The sequence below is a fragment of the Nelumbo nucifera genome, chromosome 1 (assembly GCF_055504915.1).
Source record: "Nelumbo nucifera cultivar China Antique chromosome 1, China Antique-T2T, whole genome shotgun sequence".
NCBI classification, from domain to species: Eukaryota; Viridiplantae; Streptophyta; class Magnoliopsida; order Proteales; family Nelumbonaceae; genus Nelumbo; species Nelumbo nucifera.
In genome coordinates, this window is record NC_142649.1 from 183,075,639 (window position 1) to 183,096,762 (window position 21,124).

At 38.7% G+C, this 21,124-nt stretch overlaps 2 protein-coding genes across 3 annotated transcripts; one reads left to right on the forward strand and one right to left on the reverse strand.

Moving 5' to 3' along the window:
• Positions 1–371: 371 nt before the first annotated feature.
• On the reverse strand, positions 372–2,445 carry LOC104595980 (Nuclear transport factor 2 (NTF2) family protein). Its single transcript, XM_010256929.3, has 6 exons — positions 1,984–2,445; positions 1,747–1,861; positions 1,438–1,519; positions 1,273–1,324; positions 1,046–1,100; positions 372–958 (listed from the first exon to the last, which is right to left on the reverse strand). The coding sequence occupies exons 1-6, from the start codon at positions 2,365–2,367 to the stop codon at positions 780–782; spliced, it is 867 nt and encodes a 288-aa protein (XP_010255231.2). The 5' UTR covers positions 2,368–2,445; the 3' UTR covers positions 372–779.
• A 5,975-nt stretch (positions 2,446–8,420) lies between these two features.
• On the forward strand, positions 8,421–11,056 carry LOC104595982 (uncharacterized). Of its 2 annotated transcripts, none has more exons than XM_010256932.3 (2): positions 8,421–8,623; positions 9,436–11,056. In XM_010256932.3, the coding sequence occupies exon 2, from the start codon at positions 9,855–9,857 to the stop codon at positions 10,776–10,778; it is 924 nt and encodes a 307-aa protein (XP_010255234.2). In that variant the 5' UTR covers positions 8,421–8,623; positions 9,436–9,854; the 3' UTR covers positions 10,779–11,056. The 2 variants fall into 2 exon arrangements, with proteins under 2 accessions (XP_010255234.2, XP_010255236.2); XM_010256934.3 differs by having other exon boundaries at positions 8,463–8,623; positions 9,382–11,056.
• Positions 11,057–21,124: the final 10,068 nt, after the last annotated feature.

Sequence of the window (21,124 nt, forward strand, 5' to 3'; positions counted from 1 at the left end):
AAACAAGAACTTGAATGGAACATAGCTACGATTTTCGGGTGAAAAAGATGAAGAATCGCTCTGTCATCCTAGTAAGCTGGACAGCGAAGTTTGTCCTTATTCTAAAACCGTCTGATAGGCTGTTTTTTCTTTCTTTTTATTTCAAAGATCGATGAAAAGTGTTTGATGTAATGTACGTAGCACGCATCCTTGGCCTTGGTATATTTAAAAGCTGACCTTCGTTCGTTATTTCTCTTCCCTCCTAACTTTGTTTCCTCCCTGTCTCTCCAGTCAGTTGCTTTCAGAATCAGAATTCATGTCTCAGAGTTTTCAAAGGTATTAAATTCTTTGCGTCGCTTAATTGGGTTTCTTAGAATTTTGAGTGAAACTTTGTCATTCATCGATCCATGCTCTGTTGTAGGTATTAAATTGAAATTCGAAAGAAATTAAAGGATCCATAAGTTGATCTCGGAACCTGGAACTGGACGTCCTTTCTTTATTTAAATATATTTAGTTATATGATCACAATTACATCGTGTCTAAAACTGAGGAATCATGGCAACTTCAGATCAAAGAAAAAGAAGCATAGAAACAATAATGCCGTGGATGGAGGAGTAGCCAGGAGGTCCAAGACCAATGAATGACAAGCTGAGCCCATTTTCGCCTTCAACAGAGCTCCACTCCCACATTTTCTGAGCAGCTCCTTCATTGTTCTCTCTTTGCTCGAAATGGTATCCTGCAGCAATGATGACTGAGATGTGCAGTGATCATGCCCACACAAATAAACCTCCTGTTGTTCCTTATTTGAAGATGATCTTTGAAACTGTGAGCAAAATGTTAAATATGTTACTTAGGAGTTGAGCTACAATTTTCCAGACGTTGATGTAGCACTGCAAAATAGGGTGGACAAAAGGCTCCAGAAATATGATGTAAATCTTTAATAGCAGCTGCACTATAGCTTGGGGCTTCTGTAGGAAACCTGTGGAAGCCACCCATCATAAATGTTTCAGCGCATCTCCAATATGGAACTGGGTTTAATTTTCTTATCTTAATGATGTTAACGTACCCTCAGCTGCCTTTGGGAATTCATCAAATAGGGTTCTGACCATCTTCAACAGAGTCTGAAATTCACAGCAGAGAAATCCGCATCAGAAGCAACGCCGGAAGAAACAGAAATAGTGACATAACGATCTTTTGTCTTTCTATGCAGCTATCCAGCCCAGATGGATTTAACGCCACTATTAATGTGATGGGAATGGGAAAGGTGTAGAACAGAGTGACTGGTGGACTTACCAGCGATAACATGCCTGGCTTGATTGGTGACTCGATCATGACTCGAGCTTTCCTGCACATGGTTACCATTACAACCAAATTAATCAGTCTACATCTGACAAAGTTGGTGAGCTCAATATTTGAGAGTGAGAATGCTGCAGAGTGCCATAGTTGGTTAATTAATACTTGATCACTAATCTTTGTCCTTGTTTTGAGCATTCGTAGAAGCTGCTCCCTCTGGTAAAAGGTATGAATTTATCTTTCCATTCTGCAGCACACGTGAAGTCTGTTGTTAATCAATCAAACAATTGGGTCGACAGAAAAGAAAATGGCAAGAGGGCCGGCTTGCCTAGACAAATCCCAGAATGAAGTGACTACTATTATTATCAGGTTGGGGATATTCTGGTAGGAACCTTGGCAGATGGGGTCACATTCCTGCCATACTCATGTATCTCAGACCATTTTAATGGAGTTTATAATGGAAATTCAGAGTACCTAGGTGCCACATGACGCCAACTGTGAATTGATCTCCCTCATATACGCTTTCGACTGTAAATTTCACGTTCTTCCCGGTGCATTCCAGCAGCTGTTCTAAGAAATGTATGACCTCCTGCAGTAAACCATGAACGTGTCTGTGCATGAATTAGTGTCCTAACACAATGAATAATTAATTAATGCGTTACTGTTCAAAATAAAAATGAGAATAAAGGAACATGAGATAAGAAAAGCGACCTTTCTTCCCCGAAATGGATTAAAAAACGAATAATCTTCAAAGCAGCAATCGTCTGAGATGAAGTCTCCAAGTTCCATTTTGTTCTTATTGTTTATGCAAGCGTAGAACTGCTCAATCCTATGTGACGGAGAAAGTTGGTTGGGTTCAATTTCAGGGTAGTTGCCCTTGCCCAATGACATTGACCACCTTCCCGCACTGTGGACTGGTTTTCCGACCAATTTACTCTTGGAATAAACGCCGGGATAGACTGCCATTGCCTGAAGCATCTGACGCTTAGATGCTCTGTTGACAGTTGATGAGTTGAGGGCGAGACGTGTTGATCGTGTCAAAGTTGAGCATGGCTGCAGGGAAGCCGTAGCCATGACTGATTTTACTTCTAACATCTTACACAAACAATCAAGATGCCCAAATAATAACTTGTAATGTTAAGGTTCACTAATCTCAGTCTCAGGGAGGAAGGAATAATAAAGAGCGATAGTGAAAAGCAAAGAATAATCGAAGGAGTCGGGAAGTCTGACACTCTGATCTGCCCGCCATGGTACGGAATCCAACCACCATGGCTTCACTCCAAGTATCTCAACAATCTTGTTTGTCTGTCTCTTTTCTTGTTTTTTCTCCCCGAAAAATCCGTCGTGGAGGTTAATAAATACTCAATGGGTGTTTTTGGTAAAAGACTTAAACCTTCCTTTAAGTTTCACCTTGAAAGCTCTGGAGTAAGACTTCCCTTGTTGCTGATGTTCAGTCTGTCAAGATCTATTAAAATGTGACATACGTGTTATTAAAAATTTTCAAAAACCCAATTTTACCATAATCCCATTTTACCAATTTTGTTCACAACCCGCAACCCGGTGCTCATCAACAAAAACCAAAAGGCGTGTGATTAAACATGAACATTCATGTCAATCGTGTTATGAATCTAATTGAAGGAACCAAATCTATCGATCCTTCATTTTTATTCTACCTAAAATGATTATTATATTGAAGTTGATGTAGGAATACTTGGCAGGCCTCAGGTTGTGCCATGTGGCATCGGTCAAATCAATCCTGGCCGTATATCATCAACCACTCCAAGGCAAGATCAACTGTAAAAAAGAGTATTCATCTCAGGGTAAAGACATTTATTCTCTTGCATTCAGAATCCCAGGAAAATCATCCTTACTTTTTTAGGGTTGAGCTCTGAGCCCTTGTTAGTCTGGTCCAACTCCTCTTTTGCACTTGGCTAATTTGACCGTCGAGGTCTTTGTCCCTGGGATCAATAACACCCGAAGCCTCTAATGTATACTCTTCTCCTGTTTACAGGTCAGACCCATCAAGCCCAAACACCAATGAAATTCTCTTATTGCCCTCAAACACCAGCAAAATTCCCTTGTTTACAGCTATTGATCAACAATGTCAAGGAGAAACAACAGCTTTGTAGCTCTGCAACTCAACAGCATCAAGGTTTCTTTTAGCATAACTAGTACTTTCTCCCTTTGTGGAATAAGGCTAAGTGCATCTTGTCCTTTCCAGATAGATTAATTATCTGATTTTTTTTTATGATAATGGAAGTTTTATCGATTATCTGAAAGTGGTCTTAAATTTTAATCAGATTTTACATTGTAGTTGTAGTTTGAATGTTGTTACAACTGTGAGAATTTGATCTTTGATGTTTCTTCGGACAAAGATTGCAAGACAGAGAGTTATTTTATGTGCTAGCTCATGGACACTTTATAGATGGCAAAAAACAAGAAAATTTCCTTTTCTTTTGTTGGGCATGGTGGTAATCAAGCTCTCGCCGTGTAGCTTCTATAGGTCATCGTGTGGCCAAAAATCTAGTTTGTGATATATATGCTTGAATGGTTTTCTTCTATTTCTGAAACCGGTCTTTCTATTGACTGAGACCTAGCTTCTAGTTCATTTATAAGCATAAGCTCAGGTTTTATTGCTATGTTTTTTGTGCTGTTATTTTTGTATTTGTATTGGGTATTTTCAAATATTTGGCTTCCTTGGACATGATTTATTCCCTTTCATTGAATATTGAATGGGACCTTCATTTATTCCCTTGGACATGATTTATTGAAATGAATTAAAGCCACGCCCACATTGTTATTATCCAATATTAAAACTTCAGCGTCTTTGGTTTTGGTGACAAAACTTTCTGGTTACAAGATTCATGGTTGAGCTTCATATATTGCTCCCCATAAAATGCAGGTAAATGGAATTCCTTTTTGGTTTTGCATGGCTACTCGTCTGGTTAGAGACTTGGGGAAGCTCTAATATTCTTTTTGGTTAATTTGAGTTAATTGTATAGTTAGATTGCTACAGTATAAGTGGTTCTCTTTAAAAATTTGAACAATAATTAAGGATAAAATAGTATTTTCATTGATTCTGTCAAATATGTTGTCACGTTTTATTCACAAGGTTTTAAGTCCTATTAGAAATAACAGGGGAGGTATTAGTATTTGTGAGAAACCTTGGGAGGTCCAAAGTCTTTTACCCTTTTTTTTCCATCAGGGACAATACTCAGCAGTTTAACCATCCAGGCTAATGGGTCAATCTGTGACCTGATGAACAGGTCAAAGGGGTCGTTGAGCGAGATATATATCTCATGGGGGGGGCCTTAACCACCTCACTTGAATTGTCATGTGGATGCTTACGTGGATAACATGTGGTGAGCTGCACGACATAATCAGCAAGGAGAATGATAACGTGGCACATGACCACTCGCCACATAGGTCAGCAATGATGCATGTCATGTACTTCAAAGGAAATGGAATATATAGCAAAGTCGAGGATGACCTCTGTAAAATAATGAAAATACATAATAATAAATACATTTTTTCTATTTTCCATTGTAATATTATGATGTTACATAATGTTTAAATTATATAATTTATAATTTATACAAAAAAATATATGCACTTTAAATACACCATGAACTAATTACATTTATTTCTTGAAGATTATTGATAATTAGTACATATTTTCAAAAAGTAATTCTAATGGTTATATTTTTTATTTTTTGGTAAATTATCATATTTATTGGAAATCATGTTAACCCATTTGTGGTAATTTCTTGGATAACTTTTAGTAATTATGACAAAATTATTGGTACTTTATTTTTGGTTATTTACTATTAATTAATATTAAATTAATAATCAAAATTTGTTGTTAATTAACTAAAAGTATTCAGAGTTATTGTTAATAGTTAAAATTTTAACAATTGTATTTTTCATTTAATGCTGATTTACAAAAAATAATTATTGTTAATTTAATATGAATAAAATTTTTTTAATAAATTTAGTTTTATTAATAATTTGTAGTAATTTTAATAATTGATATTATTTTTATTATTTTTAAATTAAATTTTGATTAACTTTAAATAAAGAAAAATAATTACAAAAGCTAACATTTTTATTAATTTCACTAATAATTAACAATTATATAGGAATGACAATGGTTTGTTTTCAGGGCAGGGCACCCCATCCCTGTCCCTGCCCCATAGTCAAGACACTCTACTCCATCCTCGCCACGTCCCCAGTATCAGGCGAGTTTAAGGCAAGGCAACCACTCCCCAATGTCGGGCGAATTTAGGGGCAAGGCCCCCCATTCCTCATCAAGGATGGGGAATCCTTGAATTTCCCTGCCCCGTCGCAAGTATTGGGCAGGTTCGGGTAGAGGTATAAATCAAGTCGTGCTGGGCCGGCACAGCACAACCCGCATGTGGCCCACACAAAGTGTGGATCGTGTCATGCTGGCTCATGGGGCGTCTTGGGTTGTGCCTCCTTCCCCTAGGATGGGCTCGTGCCATCCTGTGGGTTGGGCTGGTCCATGGGTCAAGCCTTGGGCTAGGCCAGGCCGTGGACTGGGCCAGGCTATATGAGAGGTACATTTTTAAAAGAAAAAATTGAAAAAGATGTTTAAATTTTTATTTCATATGATTTTTAATGTATATAATTGTTTATATATACAATTAGACCTATTCATGAGCCGGGTAGCCCGACGGCCTGACCCGTTATTTTTCAGGCTTGTACAAAATTTTAGGCCCATGGGCTTGAGCTCAAGCTTTCTCAAATAAGCCTAGCCCGATACTATTACATATATAAAAAAGTACTTATGTTATATATAATAAATAATTATACATATATATATATGTATGCTTCTTAAATTATTAATAAATATCAATTTACTATCAGGAAATATAAATTAGTTTATTAATTTATTAAATTATTACTAAATTAATATAATATTACTTTATAAAAGAATACTGAAAATAAAACATTTTGTGTATAGATCGGGCTTGGGCTCGAGCTTTGGGTTTTATATAAGGGTTGGGCTTGGGCTCAATATCTAGGCCCAATGGTCGAGCTCGAGCTTGCACATTTTCTGTTGATAAAGAGACCCATGTTAATTATAAAACTATGACTTTTACAAATTAAATTTTTATTTAATTCTAGTTTAGTATAAAAAGTTATATAACATTTCTATATATTAATATAAAATTTGTTATTTAAATATTATATAATAATATTTACCATATATGCATATAACTTCCAAATTGAGCTTATTAGGGGTTATTTAGCTTGGGCCCTATCTGCTAAAGCCTTCATTGAACTCTAAAAGTTTGATACCCAGTTAGACTTTGAACTTGATTATCCCTGATAATGTGTGGGCATGGCACATATCTCAATTAGACCTAACTCAAAAGAAAATAGTTGCTTGAGCCTGCAAACTTATAGATCTAATAGTTGCTTAAGTTATGAATGATTTGTTACTTTTTTATTAATTATTAAAATATTGTAATTATTAAATTACTATATTTAGTTAAAATATAGTAATTTTGGGAAATTATCATATTTTCAAAAATATTGCTAATTTCTTGGCTAAAACTAATTAAATGTAATTTTCTACTATTTATAACTTAAATTATAATTACCATTAATTATAGTTTAAAAATAACTATTGTTAATTATATTACTATTAATAATTAAAATGCATTATTTTTTCATTACTATTATTTTTTTCAATAAAATACAATTAATTTAATTTTTTTAATTATTTTTAGTATTTTGATTAAGCTTTAGGTTTTTCAGAATTTTCAGATTTTTAATTAAATTTTTGTGTTTTTTCATTATTATTCAGACTAAGAAATATGGGAATTTCCCCACTTTCCCGTATTAAAAAATTATATTTAAAATATAAAAATATTAATATATATATTTGTGATTAGGTCATTCGATTTTGGTTAATTTACAAATTGCCATTGCGAAGCTGATCCAATTTCAACTGGAAATATTATAAACTGAGCAATTCGGGTTGGTTGGTTTCATCGGTTCGATGGACAAGCTTAACTAAAATAAATTATTGTTTTTTTTTTGTATTGTAAAAAGTTATTAAAGGTATAATTAATAATTATTTAAAAAGTTAGAAATATAAAACAATTGTATACTCCGGTGTATTTTATTGTTTAGCTTTTCTTAACAAATCCCATAGATCGCACAAGTCCCCGCTAATTTACATTAATATAATGCATGGGATTTCAAATATGTAGGAATTTGCTAATGATGAAATGTTTATTGTGTTGAGTCTGGTGGTGATTTGAAAAATTGAAATTGGATTGTGAAAGGGTGCAATCGAGCTAGAAGAGTTGAACTTTAGCATGTCTTAGCTTAGCTCAACTAAAATACTATCAAGATTGAGTTTGAGGTAGAGCTTGATTTGAATTATATTTTCTGGTTTAAGCTCAGTTAAATTAAATATCCAATTAAATCCAGTTCAACTCAAAAGTTCAAAAATGAATATATTTTTATATATTATATATATATATTATATTTTATAATATATAGTATATTATTATATTATATATAGAAATATAGAATATGAAAATATTCTATATTATAATAATATATATATATATTATAATCAAGTCAAATTTTGAGCCAAACTTTTTATTGGTCGAATTTGAATTCGAATAACTAATCAAACTTATCCTAATGCTTTAGTTGGGAAGGAGCTCGATTAGAGCTCCTAATCCAATAGATCCTAATCCAATTCTAACCTAAATTATTGGATTAGAGCTCGATTAAATTGCAACCACTACTGTGTCGTCATTTGAAAGAAAAGTGGTGTGGGAGTGCAGTCCGGATCTGCTCCCAACTAAACACGTTCCAACACCTGATATGTGCGGTGGGCCGGTGGCAGAGATCATGTTGGATGCGTGTTTCGAGCAGATCCCAACTCGCGGTAGCGAGAACAGGAGAACTAGAAGTGAGCAGTGAGTAAGGCAGAAAAGGAACATTGAATTTCAATTTCTCATGTCAACGCGTGAGGGGGTTTGATTTACGGATACATAAAATCATTAACTGACACGCGTCTGGTCGTTTCAGTTCTTAAATGAAATGACATAAAAGACCTTTTAGCTGTCATCCGGTATTCCGGTCACCGTTCATACCTATTTCATGATGCCATTATCTTTCTCCCTCTTTTCCCTTTTGGTCTCGGATTCTTTTTTCTCTCTCTCTCTTGGCTGTGGCGATGCAGATTAGGTTTGTAGCAGATCCGAACAGATAACGCGATAACCAGAATCTAAGCTATCTGCCTGTCTCCGCTTAATATGAAGGTAGAGAAGGTTGGAAACCCTCTCTCTACCATTTTTATCAGGTACGCTTCTCTCTCAACTTCTTTCCTTCTCTCCCTTTGCCTTTTGTGATCTCTTCTGTTATTGTAAAGGTGTCTGATCTTTTTCCGTTTTTGGTTTTTCAAATTGTTTTTATTGATCCAATCCGCCAACCGTTCTTTTCTTTAATATAGTTGATTGTTTTCATTCGAATATGATGTTTCGATCTCTGTTAAGAGCGGATCGGAATCCATTCTCATTGTCTGTCCCTTTTCTTGACGGATCTAATGGAAGAATATGACCATTCCGTTAGAAGATTTTATGATTTGAATCGAAATTTTAAGCATTTAATTCTTGTTCACGGATCGCATTGCCAAAAGAAATCACAGTCCCGGTGGGTCGAATTTCGGGTTTTGAGGATCAAATAGAATACTCTCCCTCTCTCACATCACACGATTTTGATTCTCTAGATGCTATGCTATAAAATTAGGGGTCCCCTGCATTTTCATCTCTGCACTTTCTTGGACCCCATTTGGGGGTTTTCATTGTTCTTTTTCCCGATTCGCGATCTGGTACGCTTCCTATTGGGTTATCTTGTCTCTATTGTGGTTTTGCTTGAAGTTTGCTGGACCTGTCCTTTTTTTAAATACCGCCTGGAGCCTGCCAATTATTTCTTAGTTCTTGTAGCGGTTACTAGTTACAACTAGGGTTTGTCCTTTGCCAGGACATGGATGGGGTGACTCATGGGGTGACTCTGTCTGTTTGTGATTTTTTTAATCACTGGATTTTCTTTTCCTGCTAGGTGGTATACTGTAGAAGATGACTCACATTTTGAAATTCTTTCCTTCCATTTCAGTGGACGATCCCAATGTGAACTGATTGATCAAGGTGCTACCCTGACTTAATAATCTCAATTTGCTTGTTGGTTCTGTTTCCGTACCAAAATGGGCAAATGCAAGGGATGCGGAAAGTTGGGAAGAATGGTGCTGAGGGATGTATCTTCTAGTGCTTATCAATTTTCTCTTCTGCTATCTCCCGTGGTTTCTGTTTGGGATTGTATTGTTCGTAAAAGGAGATATTCCTTCAGACCTGAGTGGGTGTAGTCGTAGGACAGTTGATGTTATATTACTTTATAGGTTTAGAAATTTACAGAGAATTTTGTTTTCCATAGAAGATGGTTACACAACATTTTACTTGCCCTAGTTGATCTCTTCAGAAGGGAAGATTTACAGGAAAGGATTGGTTAGTTAAAGAAGTTAGTGCCTTACGGATAATATGGCTTGCGCTCAAGTGCCAACTGTTGTTAGTAATGAAAAAAAGAAACAGTCAAAATATGAATTGGATCGTCTCAAACAGGCTGAAAAGAAAAAGAGGCGCCTGGAGAAAGCACTTGCCACTTCTGCTGCCATTCGGGCAGAGCTAGAAAAGAAGAAACAGAACCAGAAAGAAGAGGAGCAGAAGCCTGATGATGGAGGTGCAAAGAAAGAAGAGCAGCAGAGACTTGATGGTGGAGGTGCTGCAATAGCTGAAGAAAGCCTTGTGGATAATATGGCTTACGCTCAAGTGCCAACTGTTGTTAGCAAAGAAAAGAAGAAGCAGGCAAAATATGAGCTGGATCGTCTCAAACAGGCTGAAAAGAAAAAGAGGCGCCTGGAGAAAGCACTTGCGACTTCAGCTGCCATTCGCTCAGAACTAGAAAAGAAGAAACAGAAAAAGAAAGAAGAGCAGCAGAGGCTTGATGAAGAAGGTGCTGCAATAGCTGAGGCAGTAGCTCTACATGTCCTTGCTGAAGATACTGACGATTCATGTGAGATTGGGCTGAAAAGGGATGAAGCGTTCAACCCATGGGGTCATAAAACTAATAATGGCCTGTTCAAGGAAGGATGGAGAACAGGCCTTCCACATCAGGGTTTTATGAAGCCTTCCCTTGAAGGGTTGGGTTGGATGCCCGATGCCTGTGGGTCTGGATTCAAGTGGAATGATTGGGGGATGAGTGGCTGGTCATTGTCACCTGGGGTTTTTGGAAGAGATCTCCATTCACCATATATTGATGAGAAAGGTCGAGCTCGATCCATGACTGAGACATCAGCAGGACTTATTGCAGCACAGGCGGTTTCATCACTTCAAATTGCAGAAGATGCACATGCAGATGCAATCGTTATAAATGGAATGCTAGGGGGTAAGTTAAAGAAATTTTAGTCACCAGGACTGGACTCTGTAAGGAGGTTTGATCATGATAGTTCATCAGCAACAACTTGTATATATTTTTCGTGAATGTACTGTTCTTATTTGTTGGATAACCCCCCTGCTTCCTCAGTGTGAAACATCGTTGCAGTCTCATGTTCATACCGTATGTACTTACTCCTTGGCGTTAATGAAAAAAGGTCTGCTTTCAACTTACTTTTTAAGTGATTCCCAGATCTCTATCCTGTGGTATGTATATGTTCTGTAAACAAATATCATCATGGGTGTGACTATATCTCTTCCACTCAGTGAGATTAATCATTTTGGGCATATAATGAGCTTAGCATTTGTTACTATAATATTCTCTCTGAAACTTAACCTCCATTTGGAAAGAGTTTTGTACCGTACATATTTGTTTTGTACTCTTTTCAAACTGAGCCTTAAGTTCTAGAAATTTGGCATGTGAAACTTTGGTTTAAAATAGCCTGGAATTGTGATGACTCATCAAGGACAAATCTTCAATTTGGGTATACTCTGGTCGTCTGTTGATGCCTACATGATTTTATTGTTTCTAGAAAATGCTGTTTCAGCAAAATGAAAAACAAAATGTGCTCCTTGGATAGGTGATTTCTCCAAATAAAACAGCTGATTTAGATAAATAGCCATCTTTCTGAAAATGAAATCAAGAAATATATGCACTTGAAACAATTTTTTTTTATCAAGATAGGGTTTCTTTTCTTTCCTTTTTTGTTTTTAAACATGAATCTCCTATAAATCCTCTTCAAGTATTGTTTTCAAGGCTCTAGGGATTACATCAAGAGTGAGCACAATATCTCTTGTACTTTTATTCCTAATGTACAGAACTGGGTGAATGTGGCCAGTTGTGGTCAGCAGATCCAAACTCCTACATCAACCCGATCATTAGATGGATCAAACCCATATTTGAAAATACAATTTTAAAAGGTGAAATATTATCTTTGATCAAAGTCTCTTTGAATATTTGTGAGCTTTATAAAACATGATACCAAACCATTATAGGAAATTTTGTTTTGAAATCAGAAATTTAAGTAGCATATTGTTGTATTGTTTTATTTTAAAAAAATAATGTATATTTTTTTTCCTTTTGTTTTTTTTTTTTAACATGAATCTCCTATAAATCCTCTTAAAGTATTGTTTTCAAGGCTCTAGGGATTACATCAAGAGTGAGCACAATATCTCTTGTACTTTTATTCCTAATGTACAGAACTGGGTGAATGTGGCCAGCCAGCAATATGTTGTGGTCAGCAGATCCAAACTCCTACATCAACCCGATCATTAGATGGATCAAACCCATATTTGAAAATACAATTTTAAAAGGTGAAATATTATCTTTGATCAAAGTCTCTTTGAATATTTGTGAGCTTTATAAAACATGATACCAAACCATTATAGGAAATTTTGTTTTGAAATCAGAAATTTAAGTAGCATATTGTTGTATTGTTTTATTTTAAAAAAATAATGTATATTTTTTTTCAAACCATTTATGAGCTTAATTTTCATAAGAATAAAGATGACAACAAACAAAACAATTAATGTTTAAGAAAATTCCCTGGGGTCATTGAGTGCCAAAGTGCCAACCCTATTGTTTGGGGGATTTTGGTGTGTCAGCATTTGGAATGTAAATAATGTTTTGATAGTAGTTTGGTGCGGCATGAAGGGGAGGCCTAATAATCAATCCATCATTTGCTTTTCTTCGTAATGTTGAAAAGAATATTATAGAAGCCTTCCGTTTCAGCCTCTTTTTCTTTCTGCAACTTGGTTAACCTCTAGTTTGGCCACCTGCCTGCATATGTGGACTAGACTGGAGAGTGGAGCCAAGTCATGGATGCTTTTAAAAATACAACACCCTATGCTGAAAAAAACCAAACATAAAGATTTTACAGGCAAATAGCAATTATCTAGCACCCTGGTAGCGCCACAGTTGGCAACTACTACCCATAACTTCATATTTTGATTCCTAGTATAAAAACGTGCTGAATTTTTTGTGTATTACCCTTAAAAATCGACTTTAGTATTTGTTGAAAATGTCTCCTTTGTTAACCCATTGACAGTTATTTGTTGAAAATGTCAAAACTATCCTTCAAAAGAAGATATTGTTTATTGTCTTTTACCTTGAGACTGAACCGGTTATGTTCAAAGAAAAAGAAAGTAAAAACAATGATTTCATTAGACAAGAATGTGTTTCAGATCTAAAGGTAGAAAACAATAATTTCATTAGTCTAGAATCTCAAACACCTCAACCGTTCAGTTTCAAGGTAGAAGATAATGAACAGTTGCTTCTTTTGAAGGGTAGTTTTGACATTTTCAACAGATAACTAACGATTGGTTAACAACAGGGACCAACTTGACACTTTTTGAAAGTTTAGGTACTGTAGTGACACATTTGAGAGTTGGGGTACTAACTTGACACTATTTAGGGGTACTAAAATGGAATTTTCCCTTTACTTTAAGTAGGGCAATTGCTTCTAGGAGTGTCAATTGGACTGGATTTGGTCCAATCTGGTCCAGTCCAATGTGAGTCTCTTACAAATGGACCTGGTCCAATCCAGTCCAATGAATATTTTGGACCGGTCCAAAGACTGTCCAATCTGTTCAAATTTCTATTAATTTAGATTAGTTTCAACTCAAACCTGGTCCATTGACACCTATGTTATTATCTTTTATCAATGGACCAGATATTGGTTCAATCCAACATAAATTCATTATGGATGGACTAGGTCCAATCCAATATGTCATATTGGTCTGTCCAATCCGTTCGAATTCAATGTCTTATTGGTTCGTCCAATTCATCCAAATGGATTTTGATTTGGACGGAGTCCAACCCTAAACCGGTCCATTGATACCCCTAATTGTTTCCCCTCATAGCTTCTCTTATGCATGGATTTTAAAACCGAATCGGTGATTGAATCGGTCAGGGGTCCGGTTACCGGTTTGAACGGTCCAACCATTCGACCTGAATGGTCGGCCCATTCTGACAAAAAAAATAAAAAAATTGAAAAACGGTCAAAACCGTTTGAACAGTTCGAACGTTTAACTGGCCGGTTCAGCGGTGTGTTGATAAAAAACAACGGTTTTGGGGAAAATGGAACTGGTCAGGTGACCGGTTCCCGGTTTTTCCGATCCGACCATCCGATTTTGAAAACCATGCTCTTATGTACCTTTTTTAAGTTTTATTTATTTATGTTTCTACCTAACAAATTGAAATCTATTTTCAACTTCTCCACTATAAAATCCAAACCCATTAGATGCGTTATTTAATTAGGACAATTCTACCACCCTCAATCCATTGCTTGGCATTTGCAATGGTAAAATTAAAATATACCAGGGTGACAAAGCATGGGATCATGGATTCTGGTTCACCCCTTCTTCTAACCCTTTGAATTCAACAGGTGTCTTCAATGGCTATTTATCGAAAGCAAACAAACAAAACAGAAATATCGCACCAACAGGGAGAACCTGCGTAAGTTCATTCTAGAGTTGACGGAGAAACCATGGAAATTGCTCCCAGTATCATACACAGTCCATTATCTGGTTAATCAAAATTGAATCTCAACCTCCATATTCATGTAACATCTTTTACAATGCAGTTCCATCCCGCCCCATGTCCCAGCTGAACAATCTCTGTCTCTGCTTATTGCACCAAACAAGAAAACCAAAGGATGATGGCACGCCGGTCGCCGCACACAGCTATATATTAAATACTTCAGTGGCGTTTGATCTGTTAGATACGACGGCCTTATTTGTTAAATGTTACATCATTGCAATGCGAACGATTCAACCATTCCCTGAAAATTCAGCATTTTGATTGATCAACTCCCAAATTTTATTCATGTCCAACGGAGCCAAGAGGAAACATATCTTATTTTAGATATCATGTCATAGCTGATATCGCTTCGACTTGCATCCTTCTTGCCATCATCACAAGAAGAAGCATATTCTTCCTATATATATATATTGAAAGGGTTAGTAATGGGAGTAAAATCGACCTCCGGTCTATTCGACGTGTGGTATGCATAGGAGAGCTGTTGACCGACTTGCTAGCTGAACATTGGAGACCTAGCTTGACATCGGGCCGAGATCAATCACTTCGGGTTTGTGAGCCCGTCTTGTTGAGAGATATGTGACCTGAGAGAAGAACTGTCGAGAGCTCCCATGAGGTCCCCGACAAATGGACAACTGAGATGACTGTTGAACCGAAGTCCGAGGAGGTGGTTTCTACCGAGATGGATTGCTATAAAAAGTGAGAATAGAACCTCACCATGTGTCCAAAGAGTGACTGCCTAGCAACCCATCTGGCAGAGTAATCGACAAACAAGACATCAATGGGCCCCAGGACTACACCATGCATTCATAATGTGGCATACCACTTAGTCCAATACGCTACACCGAGCACCACGTGCCCAAATTGCCTAACAGGTGGCCCTGACTGAACCCCAGGTGGCCTGACTGGGCCACAAGTGTCTTGACCGGGCCCTAGGTGTTCAAGGCCAAATACCAAGTGTCTCAAGGTGTGACAAATGCCCCATGCTTGACCGACATGTGTAATCTTAAACGTGCAGCCGAAACCTATATAAAGGTAAGAACAACATTCAATTGGACAAGTTGTGTTCATTAAATTATCACCTACCCTATCGAATAGCTCAGTGCACTAACTTAACCATCAGAGTTACAAGCTCGGGAGATCATCTCGAGCTCTCTGACCTTTCTCCTTCCTTTGTAGATTGACACCGAGTTGGTTCCAAGGACCTAGACGATTTTCGACGGCATCACTTGGTGCCGTCTATGGGAATCTTTGAACAAAAAGCCATCAACAAAGCTCCATCTACTCTACTGGCATGTCGTAGACTTAAAGGCATACCCATCGAACTTCTCACCATTCTTCCGGTGAGACCTCCCGAGGGCAACCCCAACACTCTCCCTCCCCAGAGAGACTAGACGGAGTTACTCGAGAGGATTTTGATGATTTGATTTTTATTGTCAAAGATATGAGCCTTAGAGTTCAGGCAAGAGATGAGCTTATGTAGATTGTAGGTAAGTAGCATGGGACACGACAATGAAAGCCCACAAGAACCACCTCAAGGAGACCACCTGATACAACAATTTCAGCAAAATCAGGTTGTACAGCCTATTCAGAAGGTACAACAGCATTAGCCAATTCCATTGTCGCTAGGGGTGAGCACTATTTGGTTAAAACCGAAAATTTTGGTTTCAGTTTTTTTCGGTTTGGTCTTTTCATTTTTTTGGTTAAATTGGTTCGGTTAATTCGATTTTCGGTTTTGGTTTTTAGAATTAGAAATTTGGTTAACCGAATTAGCTTAACTTTCTATTATTATATGTAATATATAAGATATAATATGTAACATATAATATATAATATAATAAATTTGATTTCATAATATAATATATATTATATGTTATAATATATAATAAAGTATATATTATTAAAATTCGGTCTTAATTGAAAACCAAACCGAAAATTTTGGTTTCGGTTTTTTTTTATAATTCAATTTCGGTTCGATTTTAATTTTTTAGTTTGGTTTTTAAAATTTTGGTTTAAACCAAATGCTCACCCTTAACCGTTGCCTCCACCGGTCGACCCACTAGCTTGACACAATGAAAGACATTCTGAAAGAAGAGACAGGTCACCTTCTCACCATGATCAATACTAGGAAGAGCGAACCGAGAGACGAGGAGACAAGAGAAGAGATTAGCATGATAGGCACCATCGACGCACAAATCCGCTTGCTCGAAGCTCATATGTCTCACGAGAGATGAGCAAATCTAACTCCTCCCCGAAGATGGATCATTAAGAGCTTCCGAGCAGCTCAAAAGATGTTGGGATGAATCACCAATAGGTAATCAAGGTGAGCAATGGGAGCATCCTAATAAGCTTGACCTAGCTCACCGCGAAGTAGTAAGTAAATTTACTAGTCCAGTACCTAATTTCGTTAAGTCATCACCTTTTATCCCCCACTTTTGAGACTTATGGTGGAACAACTGACCCTGTGGACCATATAGAGAGCTTTCAAGCTCTAATGTTATTCCATGGAGCGTAGGAAGTCAAGATGTGCATGGCCTTTCCCACCACTTTCAGGAAAGCAGTCGGGCTATGGTATTCCAGGCTGCCACCCCGGTCTATAGAGAGTTGGTCCCAGTTATCAGAGCTATTTATTACTCACTTTTCCTCCAGCCGCAAGTGCCAGAAGACGATAGTTATGTTGATGCACATCAAGAAGCTCGAGGAGAACCTGAGAGCATATGTGTAGAGATTAAAAAATGAGGTGCTATAAGTTAGCGACCTTGATTCCGTAGTCAAGATGGCAGTAGCAGTTCGTGGTGTAAGAGACAAGTACTTTGGTTTTTCCTTGACTAAGACACATGAAGGATTTCTTGGAGCAAGCTATGAAATATATGAATGCTGAGGAGTTGTATCAGATGAAGAAGGACCATAAAGAAAAAAAAGAGGAAAAGAGATGGAGAAGACTGAGAAGGGCGAAAGAAGGCCGAGAGGCCCAAGGGTGAGGGGTCATCAGCATGATCTTGGACTCCACCTTGGAAGTTTGAGGTGTACACACCCCTAAATGCTCCCCGAGGTCAAATACTGATCCAAATACAAAGTGAAGAATACCTGAAATGGCAAAAGCGACTAAAAGGGAGCTCGACTAAATGCAATTAGAAGAAGTACTGTAAGTTCCACTGAACAATTGGACATGATATAAAGGACTATTATGACCTGAAGAATGAGATCGAAGAACTGATAGCGAGAGGCTACCTGAAGCAATTCTTGAAGGACAATCGGTCGACAAAAACAAGAAGGAAGATGAAGATACCGAGGATCTTCAGGACGAGACCGCAAGAATAATCAATGTTATTGTAGGAGGATTGGCAGTGGTTGGATGTAGCCAAACTGCGGGAAGAGCCTTAGCAAGAGAATTTTAAACCGACCAAGGAGGCTGACTTGAGAAAAAGCCAAAGACTGAGCCCATTGTGTTCACCAATGACGACCTAAAGGGCGTTCGATTCCCACATGACGATGCCTTGGTTGTCACCATGACAGTGGAAAATTACTTGGTAAAAAGAAGTTTGATTGGTTTTGGAAGTTCAACAAACATCCTGTTTTTGACAGCTTTTGAGCAGATGAAGTTGGAGAAGAAGAGACTTGCCCCGACCAACCAACCTCTGGTCAGCTTTTTAGGGGATGTGGTAAGACCGATTAGAAAGATTTACCCATCGGTAACATCGGAGACCGTGTCGAGACAGGCTAGTGTCATGATAGAATTCCTTGTTGTTGACTCACCTTCACCATACAATATTATCTTTGGCCGACTTGCTCTATGCCCTCCACATTGTGGTATCGACATACCACCTAGCGATGAAGTTCCCTACTGAAAATGGCATGGGGACAGTCCGGGGAAATCAACTCGAATCCCGTCAGTGTTAAATAGCGACGCTGAAGGAAAAATAACCCGCGAAGGAAGAGAAGCCAAAGAGCCAGAAGAAGAAGTTGGCCACAAAAGACAAGCAAGTCGTGGCCGTTGATCTGGACTAACTGATAGAGGAAAATGTTAGCCGAGCATAACCCATAGAGCAGATTGTAGCGATACCCATCTTGGCAACAGAACTAGGAAAAATGGTTTAGATCGAACTAAATCAATTGAGCACATTTTTGAAATCCAAATTGGGTTGATAAATAGCATCAAGTTCATGCTAAGATTGACGCGTCTGTAAGAATCCTCCCAAACGATGTTTCTAAACATACCGATTGGGATTAAAGACTGATAGATGACCAAACATCCAAAGAGAGCCGTTACTGGAAAAAAAAATCCTTCACTTGAGCCGAGAAACCTTGAGTTCGGAAGTGGGGGGCAAGTGATAGGAGTAAAACTGACCTCTGGTCTACTGGACGCGTGGCATGCATAGGAGAGTTGTCGACCGACTTGCGAGCTGAACATCAAAGACCTAGCTAGACCTCGGGCCGAGATCAATCACCTCGGGTTTGTGAGCCTGCTTCATAGAGAGATATGCGACCTGAGGGAAGAACCTCCCCGAGCTCCCGCGAGGTCCCTGACAAATAGACAACCAAGATGACTTTTGAACCGAAGTCTGAGGAGGTAGTTCCTACCGAGATGGATTGCTGTCAAAGGCGAGCATAGAACCTCATGTGTCCAAAGAGTGACTGCTTGGCAACCTATGTGGCAGGGTAATCAACACAAAAGACATCAATGGGCCCCAGGCCTACACCATGCATTCATAACGTGGCATAACACTCAGCCTAATATGCTACACTGAGCACCACGTGGCCAGATCGCCAAACAGGTGGCCCTGATTGAATCCCAGGTGACCTCACTGAGCTACAAGTGTCCTAACTGGGCCCCAGGTGTTCAAAGCCAAATTCCAGGTGTCAAACGTAAAATAGATGCCCCACGCTTGACCGACATTTATAATCTTAAACGTGAAATTGAAACCTATATAACGGTAAGAATAACATTCAATTGGACAAGTTGTTTTCATTAAATGCTCACCAACCCTATTAGATAGCTCAGTGCACTAACTTAGTATATGTTTGGCAACGATGTTGTAGATACAACACCTACCCTGCCAGGTAGGAAGTTTCCTAGAGCAACAACAACGTTTTTTGTTTGGTACCAACGCTCCAGGAAACGTTTTTAGCACTGTTACCTATTATCCAGTACCATGTCATGTCCTTGTTCGTAACAACAAACTGCAACTCCAAGAAATGCCAAATTCGGTGTTGCTCCAAGCCACGCCTTCTTGATTTCCAAGGCGTGGCTTGGAACACCTTTTTTTTATGGAAAAGCGGTTCCAAACAAATAGGCGTTTCTTGGAGCACCATTTTTTTCGACGTGGCGCTGATGTGTCACCGTTTTTTGGAGCAACGACATCGATGCCAAATAGACACTTAGTCGTTGGAGTTATAAGCGCGAGATATCACCTCGGGTTGTCTGACTTTTCTCCTTCTTTTCAGATTGACACTAATGAAGCGTAATTTGGTCCTCCTAATCATCCCATGACACGTGGCCTTAGAGTGACACCTCGACGCTGAGCAAGCAAACTAGCTCGGCAAGTTAGCCCTAAACACTTCGCCCAGGCCGACCTCCACCTTGGCTAGGACGAACTGATTGGCTCCTCACTCATGGCGACCTGCCTCAAAGACCAATCAAGCTATAGGAGTCGACAACGACCTACGAGGAGAACCCGTTGACTTGGACCAACAATAACCTACCAGCCCGAGATCTCCGGTGCACGTATACCTTGACCGTTAGACTGGCCTACCGCGACGCATGCCTCAGAGTTGACCGAATAGATCGTAACCTTTGCGTCGATCTCATAACTGACACATTATTGCATCGAACCAAGCGATAACAATTCTGTGAGAAGCTGAAGCCCGTTGTAAGAGGGCTCTAACAATAGGTGCCTATATAAGGCACTCATTTCTACCTATAAAGGTACGCGTGATAATACACTCTCTAGCTCTCTCATTCTCTCAAAGACATCTCTAAACACATTCTGACTTAAGAATCAGAGTGCCCTCCCCAAGTAAAAACAACCCAGGCACTTTATCATCATTTCTTGCAGAAGCACATTAGCTCGACCACCACCAGCTCGATCCGGCATAGCTCGGCCCTGACAAGGAATCACCTGAATCAGCGTCGTCATCTGAACGAGGGAGCTACCAAATCGTGCAACATCAATTGGCGTCGTCTGTGGGAAAACCGTAACAAAAAGCTAAGTACTCTCTTACCTCTTACAAGAACTAAGAAATGGCTTCCTCAAGCAACCAACCCGCCAACAACAACAACAACAACCAAATCCCCACTGTAACCATTGGACAGATAAATGTCCCCCTGCACCCAACTGTTATACTGAAGAATATGGATGTGCCTCCTCCTGTGGTCAAGCCCACAACAGTCGATGCGTGCCAGTTCTATGATCTAGTGCAATGCGCATGGGGAATGAGTGATCAACTGAAGTTCTAGGAAACCAAGTTTGCCTCCGTAGTGGGGTGGGGGGGACAACAATAACAACAACAACAACAACAACACCAGACTCATCATCAGTGAACCAATAGGTGCCTCTCCAACAGGTACCTCAGTAGAACACTAGTTTGAATTAGATCGACAACTTCAACCCGGCTCTAGCCCGAATTCATAGTAAAGTCCAAGTCTGCAACAGGGCACCTGGGCACGTTAACAACCAACCTCAGGTCGACATTGCGGCCCCTGAACTGAACCAGAATCAACTACCAGTGGAAAGCCAAACTATGGCTCCCATTGGGACTGAGGCCGCCGGCTCGTTTGAAG

What these genes read in the sequence shown, in the direction of transcription:
- LOC104595980 (XM_010256929.3), bottom strand. Translation starts at nt 2,367, where the DNA reads ATGTTAGAAGTAAAATCAGTCATGGCTACGGCTTCCCTGCAGCCATGC. An exon ending in ATCCATTTCGGGGAAGAAAG is followed by an intron (nt 1,862 to 1,983) that starts GTCGCTTTTCTT and finishes GGTTTACTGCAG; the next exon opens with GAGGTCATACATTTCTTAGA. An exon ending in ATTCCCAAAGGCAGCTGAGG is followed by an intron (nt 959 to 1,045) that starts GTACGTTAACAT and finishes TGGCTTCCACAG; the next exon opens with GTTTCCTACAGAAGCCCCAA.
- LOC104595982 (XM_010256932.3), top strand. Translation starts at nt 9,855, where the DNA reads ATGGCTTGCGCTCAAGTGCCAACTGTTGTTAGTAATGAAAAAAAGAAA.